Source organism: Phodopus roborovskii, unplaced genomic scaffold, assembly GCF_943737965.1.
Source record: "Phodopus roborovskii unplaced genomic scaffold, PHOROB, whole genome shotgun sequence".
In the NCBI taxonomy this organism is placed as follows: Eukaryota; Metazoa; Chordata; class Mammalia; order Rodentia; family Cricetidae; genus Phodopus; species Phodopus roborovskii.
Window position 1 is genome coordinate 12,523,803 of NW_026126585.1, and position 12,912 is coordinate 12,536,714.

General features: G+C 40.9%; 1 protein-coding gene across 1 annotated transcript in view; it reads left to right on the forward strand.

Annotated features, from left to right (window-relative positions):
• Ubxn4 (UBX domain protein 4) overlaps positions 1-11,049 on the forward strand; it is a 34,220-nt gene extending 23,171 nt beyond the window's left edge. The window contains exons 10-13 of the mRNA XM_051203924.1: positions 2,241-2,343; positions 4,720-4,851; positions 6,760-6,962; positions 8,851-11,049. Of these exons, the coding sequence (XP_051059881.1) occupies positions 2,241-2,343; positions 4,720-4,851; positions 6,760-6,962; positions 8,851-8,989 (577 nt within the window). The 3' untranslated portion in view covers positions 8,990-11,049. The remainder of the gene's footprint in view (positions 1-2,240; positions 2,344-4,719; positions 4,852-6,759; positions 6,963-8,850) is intronic.
• The last annotated feature ends 1,863 nt before the right edge of the window (positions 11,050-12,912 follow it).

The window sequence follows — 12,912 nt, forward strand, 5'->3', positions numbered from 1 at the left end:
AGATGGTTGTGAGCCACCATGTGGTTGCTGGGAATTTAACTCAGGACTTCTGGAAGAGCAGCCAGTGCTCTTAACCTCTGAGCCACCTCTCCAGCCCTAATCCTGAAATTGATAAGGAATTTGAGAAAATTCTTCAAAGTATATATTTAATAAGGAATTTATACCGGGGCTATAAAAATCATTTGTATAGTTCAACAATAAAAAGATAACTTGTATATGGGGAAAGGATTGAGATAGTTTTTTTTTTTTTTTCTAAAGAAGACATATAAATGGCCCATAAGCAAGCCAGATGTTAGGCATATGCCTATAATTCTAGTCGTTGGTAATCTCAATCAAGAACACAGAAACTTTGAGGGCCGCTTGTTGTATATGAAGTTCCAGACCAGCCTGAACTACACAGTAAAATTATCTTTTAAAAAAAAAAAAAGATTACATTTCATATCCCCTAGGATAACTCTGTTTTAATAGACAGTAACAGTTTGGCATGATTGCACATGCCTTTAATCCTAGCATTCTGAAACAGAGGCAGACTGATCTCTCAAGGCCAGAATAGCAAGTGCTAGGCAGGGTCTGCATAATGAGACTGTCTCAATAAAATACTACATTAACAACAGTAACAAGTGTTGCTAAGGAGGTAGAGAATTTGGAGCCTCTCTGCATTATCAATGGGTTATAAAATGGTATAGCCATTTTCGGAAAACATTTGGCAGTTCTTCAGAATATTAAGCACTCACTCTTAGTTATATATCCAAGAGGATTGTCTTGGTTACGGTTATAATTACTGTAATGAAAAACCATGGCCAAAGCAATTTTTGGAGTAAAGGATTTACACTTCCACATCACAGTCCATCATCAGAGGAAGTCACCAGGGCAGGGACTTGGAGGCAGGAGCTAAAGCAGAGGTGCCTGGCTTGCTCAGTCAGCTTATAGGATCCAGCCCCACCTGCACACCCACGGATGGCACCCTCTACAATGGACTGAGTCCTCCTACACTGGTCACTAATTAAGAAAATTCCTTACAGTCATCTTATGGAGACATTTCCTCAATTGAGGCTCCCTTCTCTTTGATGACTTTAGCCGGTACAAGGATTGAAAATATGTCCACACAAAAACTTGTACATAAATACTCATGGTATTCAAAAAGCCAAAATGTGATCATAAATTTCATCAGTTTAAAAGAAGATTCAGCGATAAAAGAATAATGAACTGATAGAATGGTGGATGAATTTTGAAAACATAATGCTGTATGAAAGATCATATATAATATGATTCTTTTAAATGAAAGGTTCCAACCTAGGCAAATCAGTTAATGGCTGCTAGGTCCTGGGAGAGGAATGGGAGTGGTTACTAATAGGCTCAGGGTTATTTTAGAAAGTGATGATGAAATATTCTACTGTTAGTGAGATAGCTAATGGTTCTGATTATTGTTTTGTTTTGTTTTAAAAAAATTTTTTTTTAGGGGCTGGAAAGCTAGCTCAGAGGTTAAGAGCCCTGGCTGCTCTTCCAGGGGTCCTGAGTTCAATTTTCAGCAACTACATTGTGGCTTACAACCATCTGTAATGAGATCTGGTGCCCTCTTCTGACCTGCCGGGACACATGCAGATAGAACACTGTATACATAATAAATAAATCTTTAAAGGAATTTTTTTAACATTTATTTTGGGCCTGGGATGGGGTTGTGTGTGCCATGTTGTCAGTGGGAATTTAAAACAAGAATTTTTAGCAGTTAATTCTCTCCTTCCTCCACAGAGAGGTAGGCTCTTAGGATTGAGTTTAAGTCATCTCACCAGGCCCTTGTTTTGTTTCTGAGACAAGATTTCATTGGGTATGTAGCCCAGGCTTTCCTCTAACTTGGGATCCTCCTGTTTTAGCCTCTGAGTGACAAGGTTGACAGGGTTGCATGGCAAGAACTTTACCTGCTGAGTCGTCATGCCTGCCTGAAAATGTACATTTCTGCTTTCAACTGAATTTAAGGACAAAGAAAGAAAAAAGGAAAGGAAGGGAGAACTAACTATTTATGGGGGTGGGAGCAGCGTGCCATGGTCATGCATGGAGGTCAGGTGAGAGGGTAGGTGAGTCAGCCCCTCCATTCCACCATGAGCATCCAAGTCTTGTGGTCATGCTGGGGAGCAGGTGTCCTGACCAGCTCAGCGGCCCTCTGTCTGGTGGTTACTGACACTGCTGGAGAATCTAGGTGAAGATGCTGACTGCAGCTTGTTTCTTGTTTCTTTTTTCCATAGCACGGTTGCAAGAATTCAGTTCCGGCTGCCTGATGGCTCTTCCTTTACAAATCAGTTTCCTTCCGATGCTCCGTTAGAAGAAGCCAGGCAGTTTGCTGCACAGGTGAGTTCATAAAGACGTGTGGGTATTAAAATCTTTCAGGAGAAGCTCCAAAGCAGAACTTGAATTACAGGAAATAGCCTGAGATGGAGGGGGTTTTATTCCCCCTCCCCTTTTTTTTTTTTTTAGACAGAGTTTCTATATATCACCCTGGCTGACTTGGAACTCAAGATAAAAATAAGGCTGGACTTGAACTCACAGAGATCTGCCTGCCTCTGCTTCCCAAGTGCTGGGATCCACTTTTTTTTTTTTTTTTTTTTTTTTTGTTTCAAGCAGGGGCAGGAGGATCCTTATGAGTTCAGGATCAGCTTGGTCCATGTAACAAGTTCCAGGCCAGCCAGTCTGATGGTAACAGTGAGACCCTGAGACCCTCTTGGGCTCTGAATCCCTGAGTCTGAGATTATATGTTTGGTATGGTTCATTGACCATTTATATCTCTTAAAATTTATTACTTTTTATTTTATGTGCATTGATGTTTTGCCTGCACATATGTGGGTGAGGGTGTTAGATGCTCTGGAACTGGAATTACAGATAGTTGAGAGCTGTCAAGTGGGTGATGAGAAGTGAACCTGGGTCCTCAGGAAGAGCAGCCAGTTCTCTCTTGAGTTCGAGGTAACTCTCTTAAAGTTACATACAGGCATTCCATAGTAAAGGTAAGGTTTTAGTGCATACTGCTGTAGGAAAACTTTGCTCCCCGGTGCACATAAAATTATGTGTATACTCCACGATAGCTAAATCTGTACTAGTATTAGATCTGAAACAAAACAGAAAAGGATGGAGAGGTGTCAGTAGTTAGGAGCAGTAGGTGCTTTTACAGAGGACTGGGATTTGACTCCCAATACCTACATGCAGCTTGCAACCTGCATGTAGGAATGCCAGTCCTAGGGGATCAGACATCCTCTTCTGGCCTCTGTGAGTACCCATGACAGATAAAGTCAAAAAAGTTAAAAATAAATATGTTTAAAAAAATACCAAATGGAGTCCTGGCATGGTGGTGCATGCTTTTAATCCTAGCACTTGGGAGAAAGAAGCAGGCAGATCTTTTTGAGTTCAGAGCCAGCCTGATCTACATTGTGAGTCCCAGGACAGTCAGGACTAGAGAGACTCTGTCTTAAAACAAAACAAACAAACCAAATGTGATAGAGACATGGGTACCTGAAAGTAGCAGATGGTCCTGCTTGGCAGTCAAAATACAAAATAAGCTGAGATGTCCATCAAGATATGAAAAGACAAAGAAAGTGTGGTATATATATATAAAGCAAAATAAGCTAGGTAATTATTACAGTCTTTTTGTATGTTGAACCTAGGTTTTTATATACATTTGAGTGTGTACATAAAGTATGTAGACATAAAACATGCATGAAAATGGAAGGGGTACTACTGAGGTAAAGAAGGACTAGCCTGACTTGTGAGAGAGAAAAGGGTTAGTGGATATGAACTTGGACATGTTCTATAAAATACGGTGTCATAATTAAAACGCACTTTGTACACGAATCTAAAAACAAAAGAACATGTGCTGTTTGATCAGAAGGTGAAACAGGAAGAAAAATTATCAGTGACTAAAACCATTTGTCAGTGTTTGATAACTTGAGTTTGATTCCTAGATCACTAGAACCACTATGAAAGGAGACAACCCACACGCAAACATCACACACATTAGTCATAAATTAAGAAAAAACTGTTGAATTCTGAAATGGCTTTGCCTATATATTAAGGGATATTAAGGGAAATAATGGTCACTGGTTTTTTTTTTTTTTTTTAAATGTATTTGGAGACATGAGCTTAATGTGTGTGCCTAGCCATTTCAACTTCTTTATGAGAGATTCTGGTAACAGTCCAAGTGTGTGTTGGTGAGTCATTAGCCTGAGTTTTCCAAGTGCTAGTGAACTTCAGCTGCTGCTAGACTTGTTAAAGACACAGCAGCCACTTTGTAGCTTTTTTTTTTTTTTCCCCAGTACTGTGTGGGAGGTGGGGGAGACATGTGTGGGAATCAGAGGATCACCTGAAAAATCAGTTCTCTCCCTAGACACTAACTCAGGTTGTCAGGCATGGCAGCAAGCACTTCTAACCAGTGAGCTCTCCAGCCTGTCCACAGAAGAGAACTGCTCCCTCCCACACAGCCTCCATTTACCTGCAGCAGTTGGAATAAAGTAAGACAGTGGTCATATTTTAGGTGTTAAAAGCTTCTTTAAACCTTTTGGATTTGGTATGCCTCAACTTTTTTAAATTTTTTTTTTTTTCTTGCTAAGTGATTTTTAAATTTGTCTAATTGAACTTTGTAAATTAAGGCAACTTTAACTGTCATTCCAGAATCTAAAATGATGCATACAGTTGGTACCTTGTTTTTTAAAGGTTTAAAAATTCACTTCTCTGTTGCAGACTGTTGGCAACACCTATGGTAATTTTTCGCTAGCTACCATGTTTCCCAGGAGGGAGTTCACCAGGGAAGACTATAAGAGGAAGCTGCTGGATCTGGAGCTCGCCCCCAGTGCCTCTGTGGTGCTGCTGCCGGTACGCACACACTCCTGCGTTCTGCTCTTTGGGTTCTATTCTTGGTCATTAGACTTGGCAGAAGAGAAAAGGCTGTAGGTAATTAAAATACAGAGTAGCCAAATTAGATCAATTTATAATACATTTAGTCTGTGTTTTATAAATTTTCAGGCTAATGTTTTGTGAGGCTTTGAATTTTCAACTGTTAAATATGCAAAAATATTAACAGAAGAGCCGGATGGTGGTGGCTCACGCCTTTAATCCCAGCATTCGGGAGGCAGAGGCAGGCAGATCTCTGTGAGTTCCAGGCCAGCCTGGTTCACATAGTGAGTGCCAGGACAGGCTCCAAAACCACAAAGAAACCCTATCTCGGAAAAAAAAAAAAATCAACAGAAGAAAACAAATACTGAGTTGTTTTCTCTGTGAACTCTTAGCCTATGATTCTACTGTCTACCACATTAAAAATATATTTATAACATAAAGTTAACATTTAATTAAAGTATGACCTTTTGAGACAGGGTCTTATTGTGTCCAAGAGCTTACTGTATAGACTAAACTGGCCTTGAACTCGGAGATCATCCTGCCTCTGAGTGCCAGGACTAAAGTCGTGTGCCACCACATCCAGTAAATACAGCACTTTCATCTCTCCTAGAGAAAAGAGGCTCAGGAAGCTGAGATGTTGCCAAGGTGCTATCTGAAGTACCAACTGGGTCTTTATGTCCTGGGTCAGTGTAGTTTTCCCTGCTCTAAACCAGAGCTGCCATCAACTTGAAACCGCCCTGCAACCAGAATTTCATTGTGTTCACTGGATTTGAAATCTTAGACTTTTACTTATTTGTTTTTCTATTTTTTTTAACCTTTCTTTAATTAGTGAGACTTTTATTATCAAAGTTGTTAATTTTATTGCCAAAGATTGCTTTTCTTAAAAACAACTGGTTCACAGCTAGAGAGATGGCTTAGCAATTAAGAGAGGTGCTGCTCTCCTAGATGATACAGGTTAAGTTCCCTGCACACACACAGCAGCTCACAGCTGTCCAGTCCAGAGGATCTGATGTCCTCTTCTGATCTCCCTGGGCACCAGGCACACAAGTAGTACACATACATAACATAGACAAAGCATTAATACACATTAGGGTAAATCTTTTTTATTTATTCAGCCAAGTTTGGTGGCATACCATACCTTAAACAGGTGGATCTCTCTGAGTTGAAGGCCAGCCTGGTTCACATAGTGAATTCCAGGCAGTGTGTGTTACATTGTGAGATGGAGAGATGGCACTTTGTTTTTGCAGAGATCCCAGCTTTTGGTTTCTAGTGTCCACATGGTGGCTCTCAACTATCTGTAACTCCAGTTCCAGGGCATCTTGTGCCCTCTTCTTACCTCTGTGGGTTCATGCACACATTCGGTACACATACATGCATTAAACACACACACACACACACACATACAATTGCTTTTTTAAAAAGTAAAAACAAATAGGGCAGTGGTGGTGCACACGTTTAATCCCAGCACTTGGGAGGCAGAGGAAGGCGGACCTCAGTGAGTTCCAGGACAGCCATGACTACACAGAAAAACCCTGTTTTGGAAAAAAAAAAAAAAGAAAAGAAAAAATAGCCAGGTGTGGTGACAGAGACAGGCAAGGCAGATCTTTGTGAGTTCAAGACCAGTCTGGTGTACAGGGTGAATTCCAGGACAGCCAGAGCTACATAGTGAGAGCCATCTCGAAAAATGGAAAGAAACAAAGACAGCTCTAGTAGTCCCATGAGACCATGGGCACTTGGAAAGAGCAGTAAAAGACCTGGATTGAGACAGAGTCAGTAAGGAAAATCTCATTTCTGCATAGAAGAAACATGGAAAACCTAAGTGTGATTCGATTGTGCTGATGATAGTCTTTACTTGCTTGCTTACTTCTCTCTCTTTTTAATTTCTAGGCAGGACGGCCAGCCACATCCATTGTCCATTCTTCCAGTAGAGACATTTGGACATTACTGGGGACGGTGCTTTATCCATTCCTGGCCATATGGAGACTAATTAGCAATTTTTTATTTAGTAATCCTCCTCCTGCACAGACTTCAGCAAGAGCCACATCCACAGAGGCTTTAAACCCTACATCATCCAAAAAGTCAGAGAAAAGGTACATGTTCTCGCTTTCTCTATTGGTAAAATACCCAGGTCATGTGCAGTAGCTTACTCCTTGGTGCCAGAACTACTAATACAGGTTTTCCTCCCTGGTATGTAATGCCTTTCTTGCTAGCCAATATGTTGCCCTGGCTGGCATAGAACTTGTTATGTAGATCAGGTTAGCCTCACACTCACAGCCTCATCTGCTCCTCCCCTCCTTTCTGCTTCCCAAGTGTAGGGTTAAAGGTTTGTGCTGCCACACCTAGTCTTGTTGCTAGCTGTGTTTTGCCTAATACAGTACCATTGGTGACTTAACAGTCCTGCATAATTTCTCTACAGGAATCTGTGTATAGAGAATCTGATTTTTCTTTTATCTACCGGCTGATTTCCTTGTCTGGGTCACTCAGAAGAAAATCACACTGAAGAAAACTAGATACTCCGTTGATTTTGGTGCCTCTAAGCCAGACTAGTTAGGGCAATAGTAATTTCTGGCACTTGAGAGCCTGGTGGGCAGGCTGGTGAAGAGTGGGGATCATGAATTTTGAGTCCTTCCTAGGCAACACCGTGAAACCCTGAACCAAACGGAAAATGAAAAACAAAAGAAAAAGGGAAATGGTGCCTTTGACTTACTTTAATTCCTTAACCAAGAGGCCTTATTTTCATTGCAGATCAAACATTTGGTTTACTGACAGCTCTAGTCCATACTCTGATGGCATATTTATTCTAAGTAGGTTGACAGGAAGTGTTGTCCAGGTGATTTTCCTTGTTAAACTCGCACTCAGCATTTGTCTTGAAGGGGGTGAGGTGTTTGAGACAAATGGTTTCATAAAGCTCAGGCTGGCTTCTTAACTGTCTATGACTTTGAATTACTGGTCCTCTGACCTCCATATCCCAAGTACTGGAGTTACAATTGTTCCCCACTAAACTCCCACTTCTCTTGTGCCTATGATGGATGTTGTAGCAAATCTATCAGCCCTGGAAGCCATTGCTGTGCTGTCTGGAGAGACCTGGTCTGATGTTTCACTGACGGACTGGATGGTGATTTGTCTGAGTACTGCGATTAGCTGATAATGTCCTTTATCTTGAGTATTAGGCAACAAGTTCAGTAGCAACTTTAGTCCTACTAAAGAGTGGGTGGAAATATTTAATTCTGTAATTGCTATAGTATGCAATAGGATGTAGTGTGAACTGTTAAAACTTTTCTCAAGTGAGGAAGTGGGGCTTAGATTTGAGACAGGGTAGTGTTTATGTGAAAGGGTAAGGCTTTTTTATGTTCCATTTTTCGATTTTCTGTTAATAAAATTGTTTAAACTTGTGGCTGCAGCAGTGGCAACACACTCCTTAAATCCCCACACTTGGGAGGCAGAGGCAGGTAGATCTCTGTGAGTTTAAGGCCAGCCTGGTCTACAGAGTGAGTTCTCGGACAGTTATGGCTAGACAGAGAAATCCTGCCAAACAAATTCTTTAAACTTAGACTGTTTCCTTGCTGTTTGTTCTTTGTCATTGAGTCATTGGTTTTGAAAGGATTGCAAGTGACTGACCAGAGCAGCTGGAGCTTTGTATAGCTTTTAGGGTGGTCTGTAAGTTATGTCTTAGTATGTGTGTCAGCTTGTATGAAGTTTTTAAATTTAGTTAGCAAATGATCATATTCTGAAGTTTAAGTAAGTCATCAGGAAAAATGAATAATATGATTTGGCTGGTTTGACTTAGAAAGAACTGGGGAGATTAAATTATTAAAGACTAATATTGATTATTGCAAGAGATGCAGATATCGCCCATAGACTTCATTGTTGAGCTAAAAATATAGTTGACTATCCTACATCAGCAGAAATGTGAAGAAACAGCTTTGTATTGTTTGTATTTTATGTCACTTCTCCTCTTTTCCCTCTTTTTCGTATCAGGGAACCAGTCCGAAAAAGAGTGCTGGAAAAACGGGGGGAGGACTTTAAAAAGGAAGGGAAAATATACAGACTGAGGACTCAGGATGATGGCGAAGATGAGAACAACACTTGGAATGGAAACTCTACGCAGCAGATGTAGTATAGCGAGCACAGTGTGTACAATCATCACTGTTTCCCTTAGGATTCCATCCGCTAGACTTCTGCTGGAGAAGTGGGTCTGCTTATGTTTTCAGAACATGTATAGTCTTTATTTCTGCTTAGAGGTTATGAGTTAAAGCTGTTTAACCTGAAAAAGTCAAACATGAAACAGCTGGATGCTGGGTCTTTGTATAGGTAACCAGCTGCTCGCCCAGCCACCTACCAATTCCTACTCAAACTTTACAGCCCTCTAGCCTAATGTTTCATTTAGAATACTTTTTGCTGCAAGACTTTTAAGCCACATAACATAATTGGTATGTCACTGGGTAATCTGACCCTAGAGCACTTCAACTAGCTGATCAAGTGATAACCGATGTTTAGCATTTCTCTTTGCACTCACCAGCTGCAAACAAAATCTTGTAGTTTTTGGTCCTACTTAAACCTTGAATAAAAAGTTTTCCAAAAATGAGAATAATCTTATTTTTGCTGTGCATCTTTCTGTTGTGCAGGGCTGTGTCGAGGTCACTTTTGTCTGACTTTTCTCCTCCAGTGCTGCCCTGAAGATGTCAGCAAAATAGCTGGCTACCTTCCTTTCAAAAAAGAAAAATCCAGGGACTCTAGATCTTAATGGACTCCAGGTCTCAAGTGTCCTAGGTCACTGAGGCATTTGTTTTATAATCTGTTCTCATCGATGTGGAACAGATTAGTTTGCACACTCACGTTTGTACTAGTTTCACATTCAGTAATCACTTCTAGGACTCAAGTGTAGGATTAGAGTAGAGTGCAAAGACACAGCTTCCTGCACTGTGGAAGACATGCTCTAACTTACTGCTGCTTCCACCAAAAGTCAGAGAGATTTCAAACATGGGGTATGTATGACCATTCCTCTGTTCTTAGAGTGCCTGTGTGTCAGGGAAGCCTGACTGGGACTTGTGATAGGAGGAACTTTCTCCCATGTGGGTTAAGAGGCTTGTGAGACAGTAGTGCTGGTAGGAAGCATCTGAAAACATGCCCAGAACTTTAAATGTTCCATACTTTGACACAGTAACTTTTTCTAAGTAGTGATCATCATTGCAAACATTTAGCTATGTATGCACTTAATTAATAGCTAATTTCAAAACTGGAAACGGCTAAATGCCCTCTGTGGACATAATTTCTGTTGAGAAATGGTACATACAAATGCAACACTTGCCATGTTTACTATGTTTACTGAATGCCTGCTGTGTGTTAGTGAAAAGGTAAGAGACATAGTGTAGGCATAGGACGAGTCCAGCTTTGTAATGTTTGTATGTAGAGGACAGTATGTTAACATGTATGTAAAGGAAGAAGACATTGTTAATGGATAACTCCATGTCCCAGTTCTCGTGTACTTAAATTTTTCCAGTCTTCTGCAGTGATCATACTATGTACATTATTTAAAGAGAGTTTTGCCAGATATAGTGGCTCACACTTAGAAGGAATCAGAGGCAGTCTGAGTTCAAGGGCTAGCCTGTTCTACATAGCAAGTTCAGGCCAGCCAGAGCTTGTTTCAAAATAACAAAAATGTGAGCTCTTAAATTTTTCTAGCAACTGTCTGATTTAAAATCCTCTAAAAATGCAGCAAACTGGATGTGGCATCTCATGTCTGTAGTCTGAGTACTTGAGAAGAGAAGGCAGGAGTATCAAAAGTTTGAGATTATCCTCAGGTACAGGTTTAAGTCCAGCCTAGGCTACATAAGATAGCAATAGCAAGGCAATATATGATTTTTAAAAAATACTTTCAAGTGCATATGAATCCTGGAAAAACATTAAGTACCTCAAGTTTGTCTTGCAGAAAATCAAATACAAATCTTAAAGTGTCTATAATTCATGTTTCAGTAAGAGGGTTCCTCAACTTTAGCTCTCAAAAAAGTACACATGGTTGAAAAGATCCAAAATATAAGAAAATAGTGTCTCTGTCCTGGCATCTACCATTCCCCAAGATAACCTCTATTAATAATTTCTAATGTAATTTTCAGAAAATTTTATGCATAAGCAAATATGTAATCTTTATTTTTAAATAAATGGGATCATATTGTATGTTCTACCCTGTTCTTGCTCCTTCCTTACAGTCTGGAAGATCCTGACCTGTCCACACACAGCTAGCTGGCATTCTTCCTACTGTCTGCAGAATTTTGCTGAACGTAAGGCCCCAACTGATTACCCACCATTGGTTGTATTCCATGTTTATTAAAAATTATTTGGTGCGAGCCAGACAGCGGTGGTGCACACTGTTAACCCCACTTGGGAGACAGGCAGGCAGATCTCCGAGTTCAAGGCCAGCCTGGTTTACACAGTAAGTTCCAGGGCAGCCAGGGCTACACAGTGAAACCCTGTCTCAAAAAAATGGAAAGAAACCCAAAAAAAAAAATTGGTTAGGCCAGGTATGATAGCAGAAGATTTTCATCCCAGCATTATGGAGGCAAAAGGAGTTGAGTCGCTGAGTCAGCCTGGTCTTCACAGTGAGTTCCAGACTGACTCCGGTTACCCAGTGGGACCATGTCTCTAAAACAAAACAAAAATTGCTTATTTGGTTTTTCTGTTACAAATATGAGCACTTGGAGGGGAGAAAGGGGATCCTGGGGTATGGTTTGTTACCTTAAATGATATTTGAGGTTTAGACTCTGAGAGATGCCAGGTGAGCTCTTTTTAAGGGCTGTATGAGTTAACATACTTCTCCATCAGTGTGTGAGACTAGACCCCACTGATACGCCTCTGTACCATCCTTCACCTTTGTCAACACTGTAGATAAAGGTTATGTGTAATTATATGAATGGACATGAACTTTGGGAGTGGGGGTTAAGACAAGGTCTCACCAGAGGCTCACTGTGTAGACCAGGCTGGCTTTGAACTCACAGGGATCTGTCTGCCGCTGCCTCCTGAGTGCTAGGGCTACAGGTTTGCAGCATGCCTAGTGAGATGGCCATCTTTGATGCTCCTGGCCATGCCGACTTATTTTTAAACTGTTCTCCAGTTTTACTTTTGTATTTTTCCTACTGATTTGTAAAAATTCTATGCACATAAGAAAACCCTTTACTCAAGGCCAGCCTGCTCTACAGAGTGAGTGCCAGGACAGCCAGGGCCACACAGAGAAACCATGTCTCTAAAAAAAAGAAGTTCCTGACTGCAGAGCTAGAACCTGTGTATAGGAGGACTTTTTTTAAAAAGATAATATATGGATGGGTGTTTTTGCCTACGTGTGTTTTTGTGTCCCATATGCATGCAATGCACACAGAGACCATAAGATCCCCAACAGAGATCATTGGATCCCCCAAACTCAAGCTAGAGACCATTGTTAGCTGCTGTATGGATGCTGAGACAAACCCAAGTCCTCTGGAAGAGCAGTCAGAGCTAACTTCTGAGCCATATCTTTAGCTTCCTGGATAGGAAACTTCTATGGATATACCTTAAGTTAGGAATGCTTGTAAGAAACAAAAGTACAGACATAATCACTCCTATCTTTTAAATTTTTACTGCTTTATGGGTATGTGTTTCTTACCAGCACAGATGTCTGTGCATCATGAGTGCCTGGTTTCCAGGGAACCCAAAGAAGGCATTGGAGCCCCTGAACTGGACTCACCAACTGCCATGTGGGGGCACTGGGAACCAGACTCAGGTCCCCTGAAAGAGCAGCTGGTATCTTAGTTGCTGAGTCATCTCTAACCACATAATAATCTTTTAAAATTAGCTAAAACCCCAGGTCTTTGAATCTGATAGGCATGTGTTACCACCTTGCTATCTACATCCCTGACCTCTGTCCCGTTCTCCCTGCTACCTCTCACTCCCAATCAGCATTTCACGATGTGGTTGTGTCTGGCCTCAAACTGCCTCCTGAGTGCTAGGATTGTAGACAGACATCTACTATCATGGTTAGATCTGCTCTTTATTTGTATTTGTTTACTCATT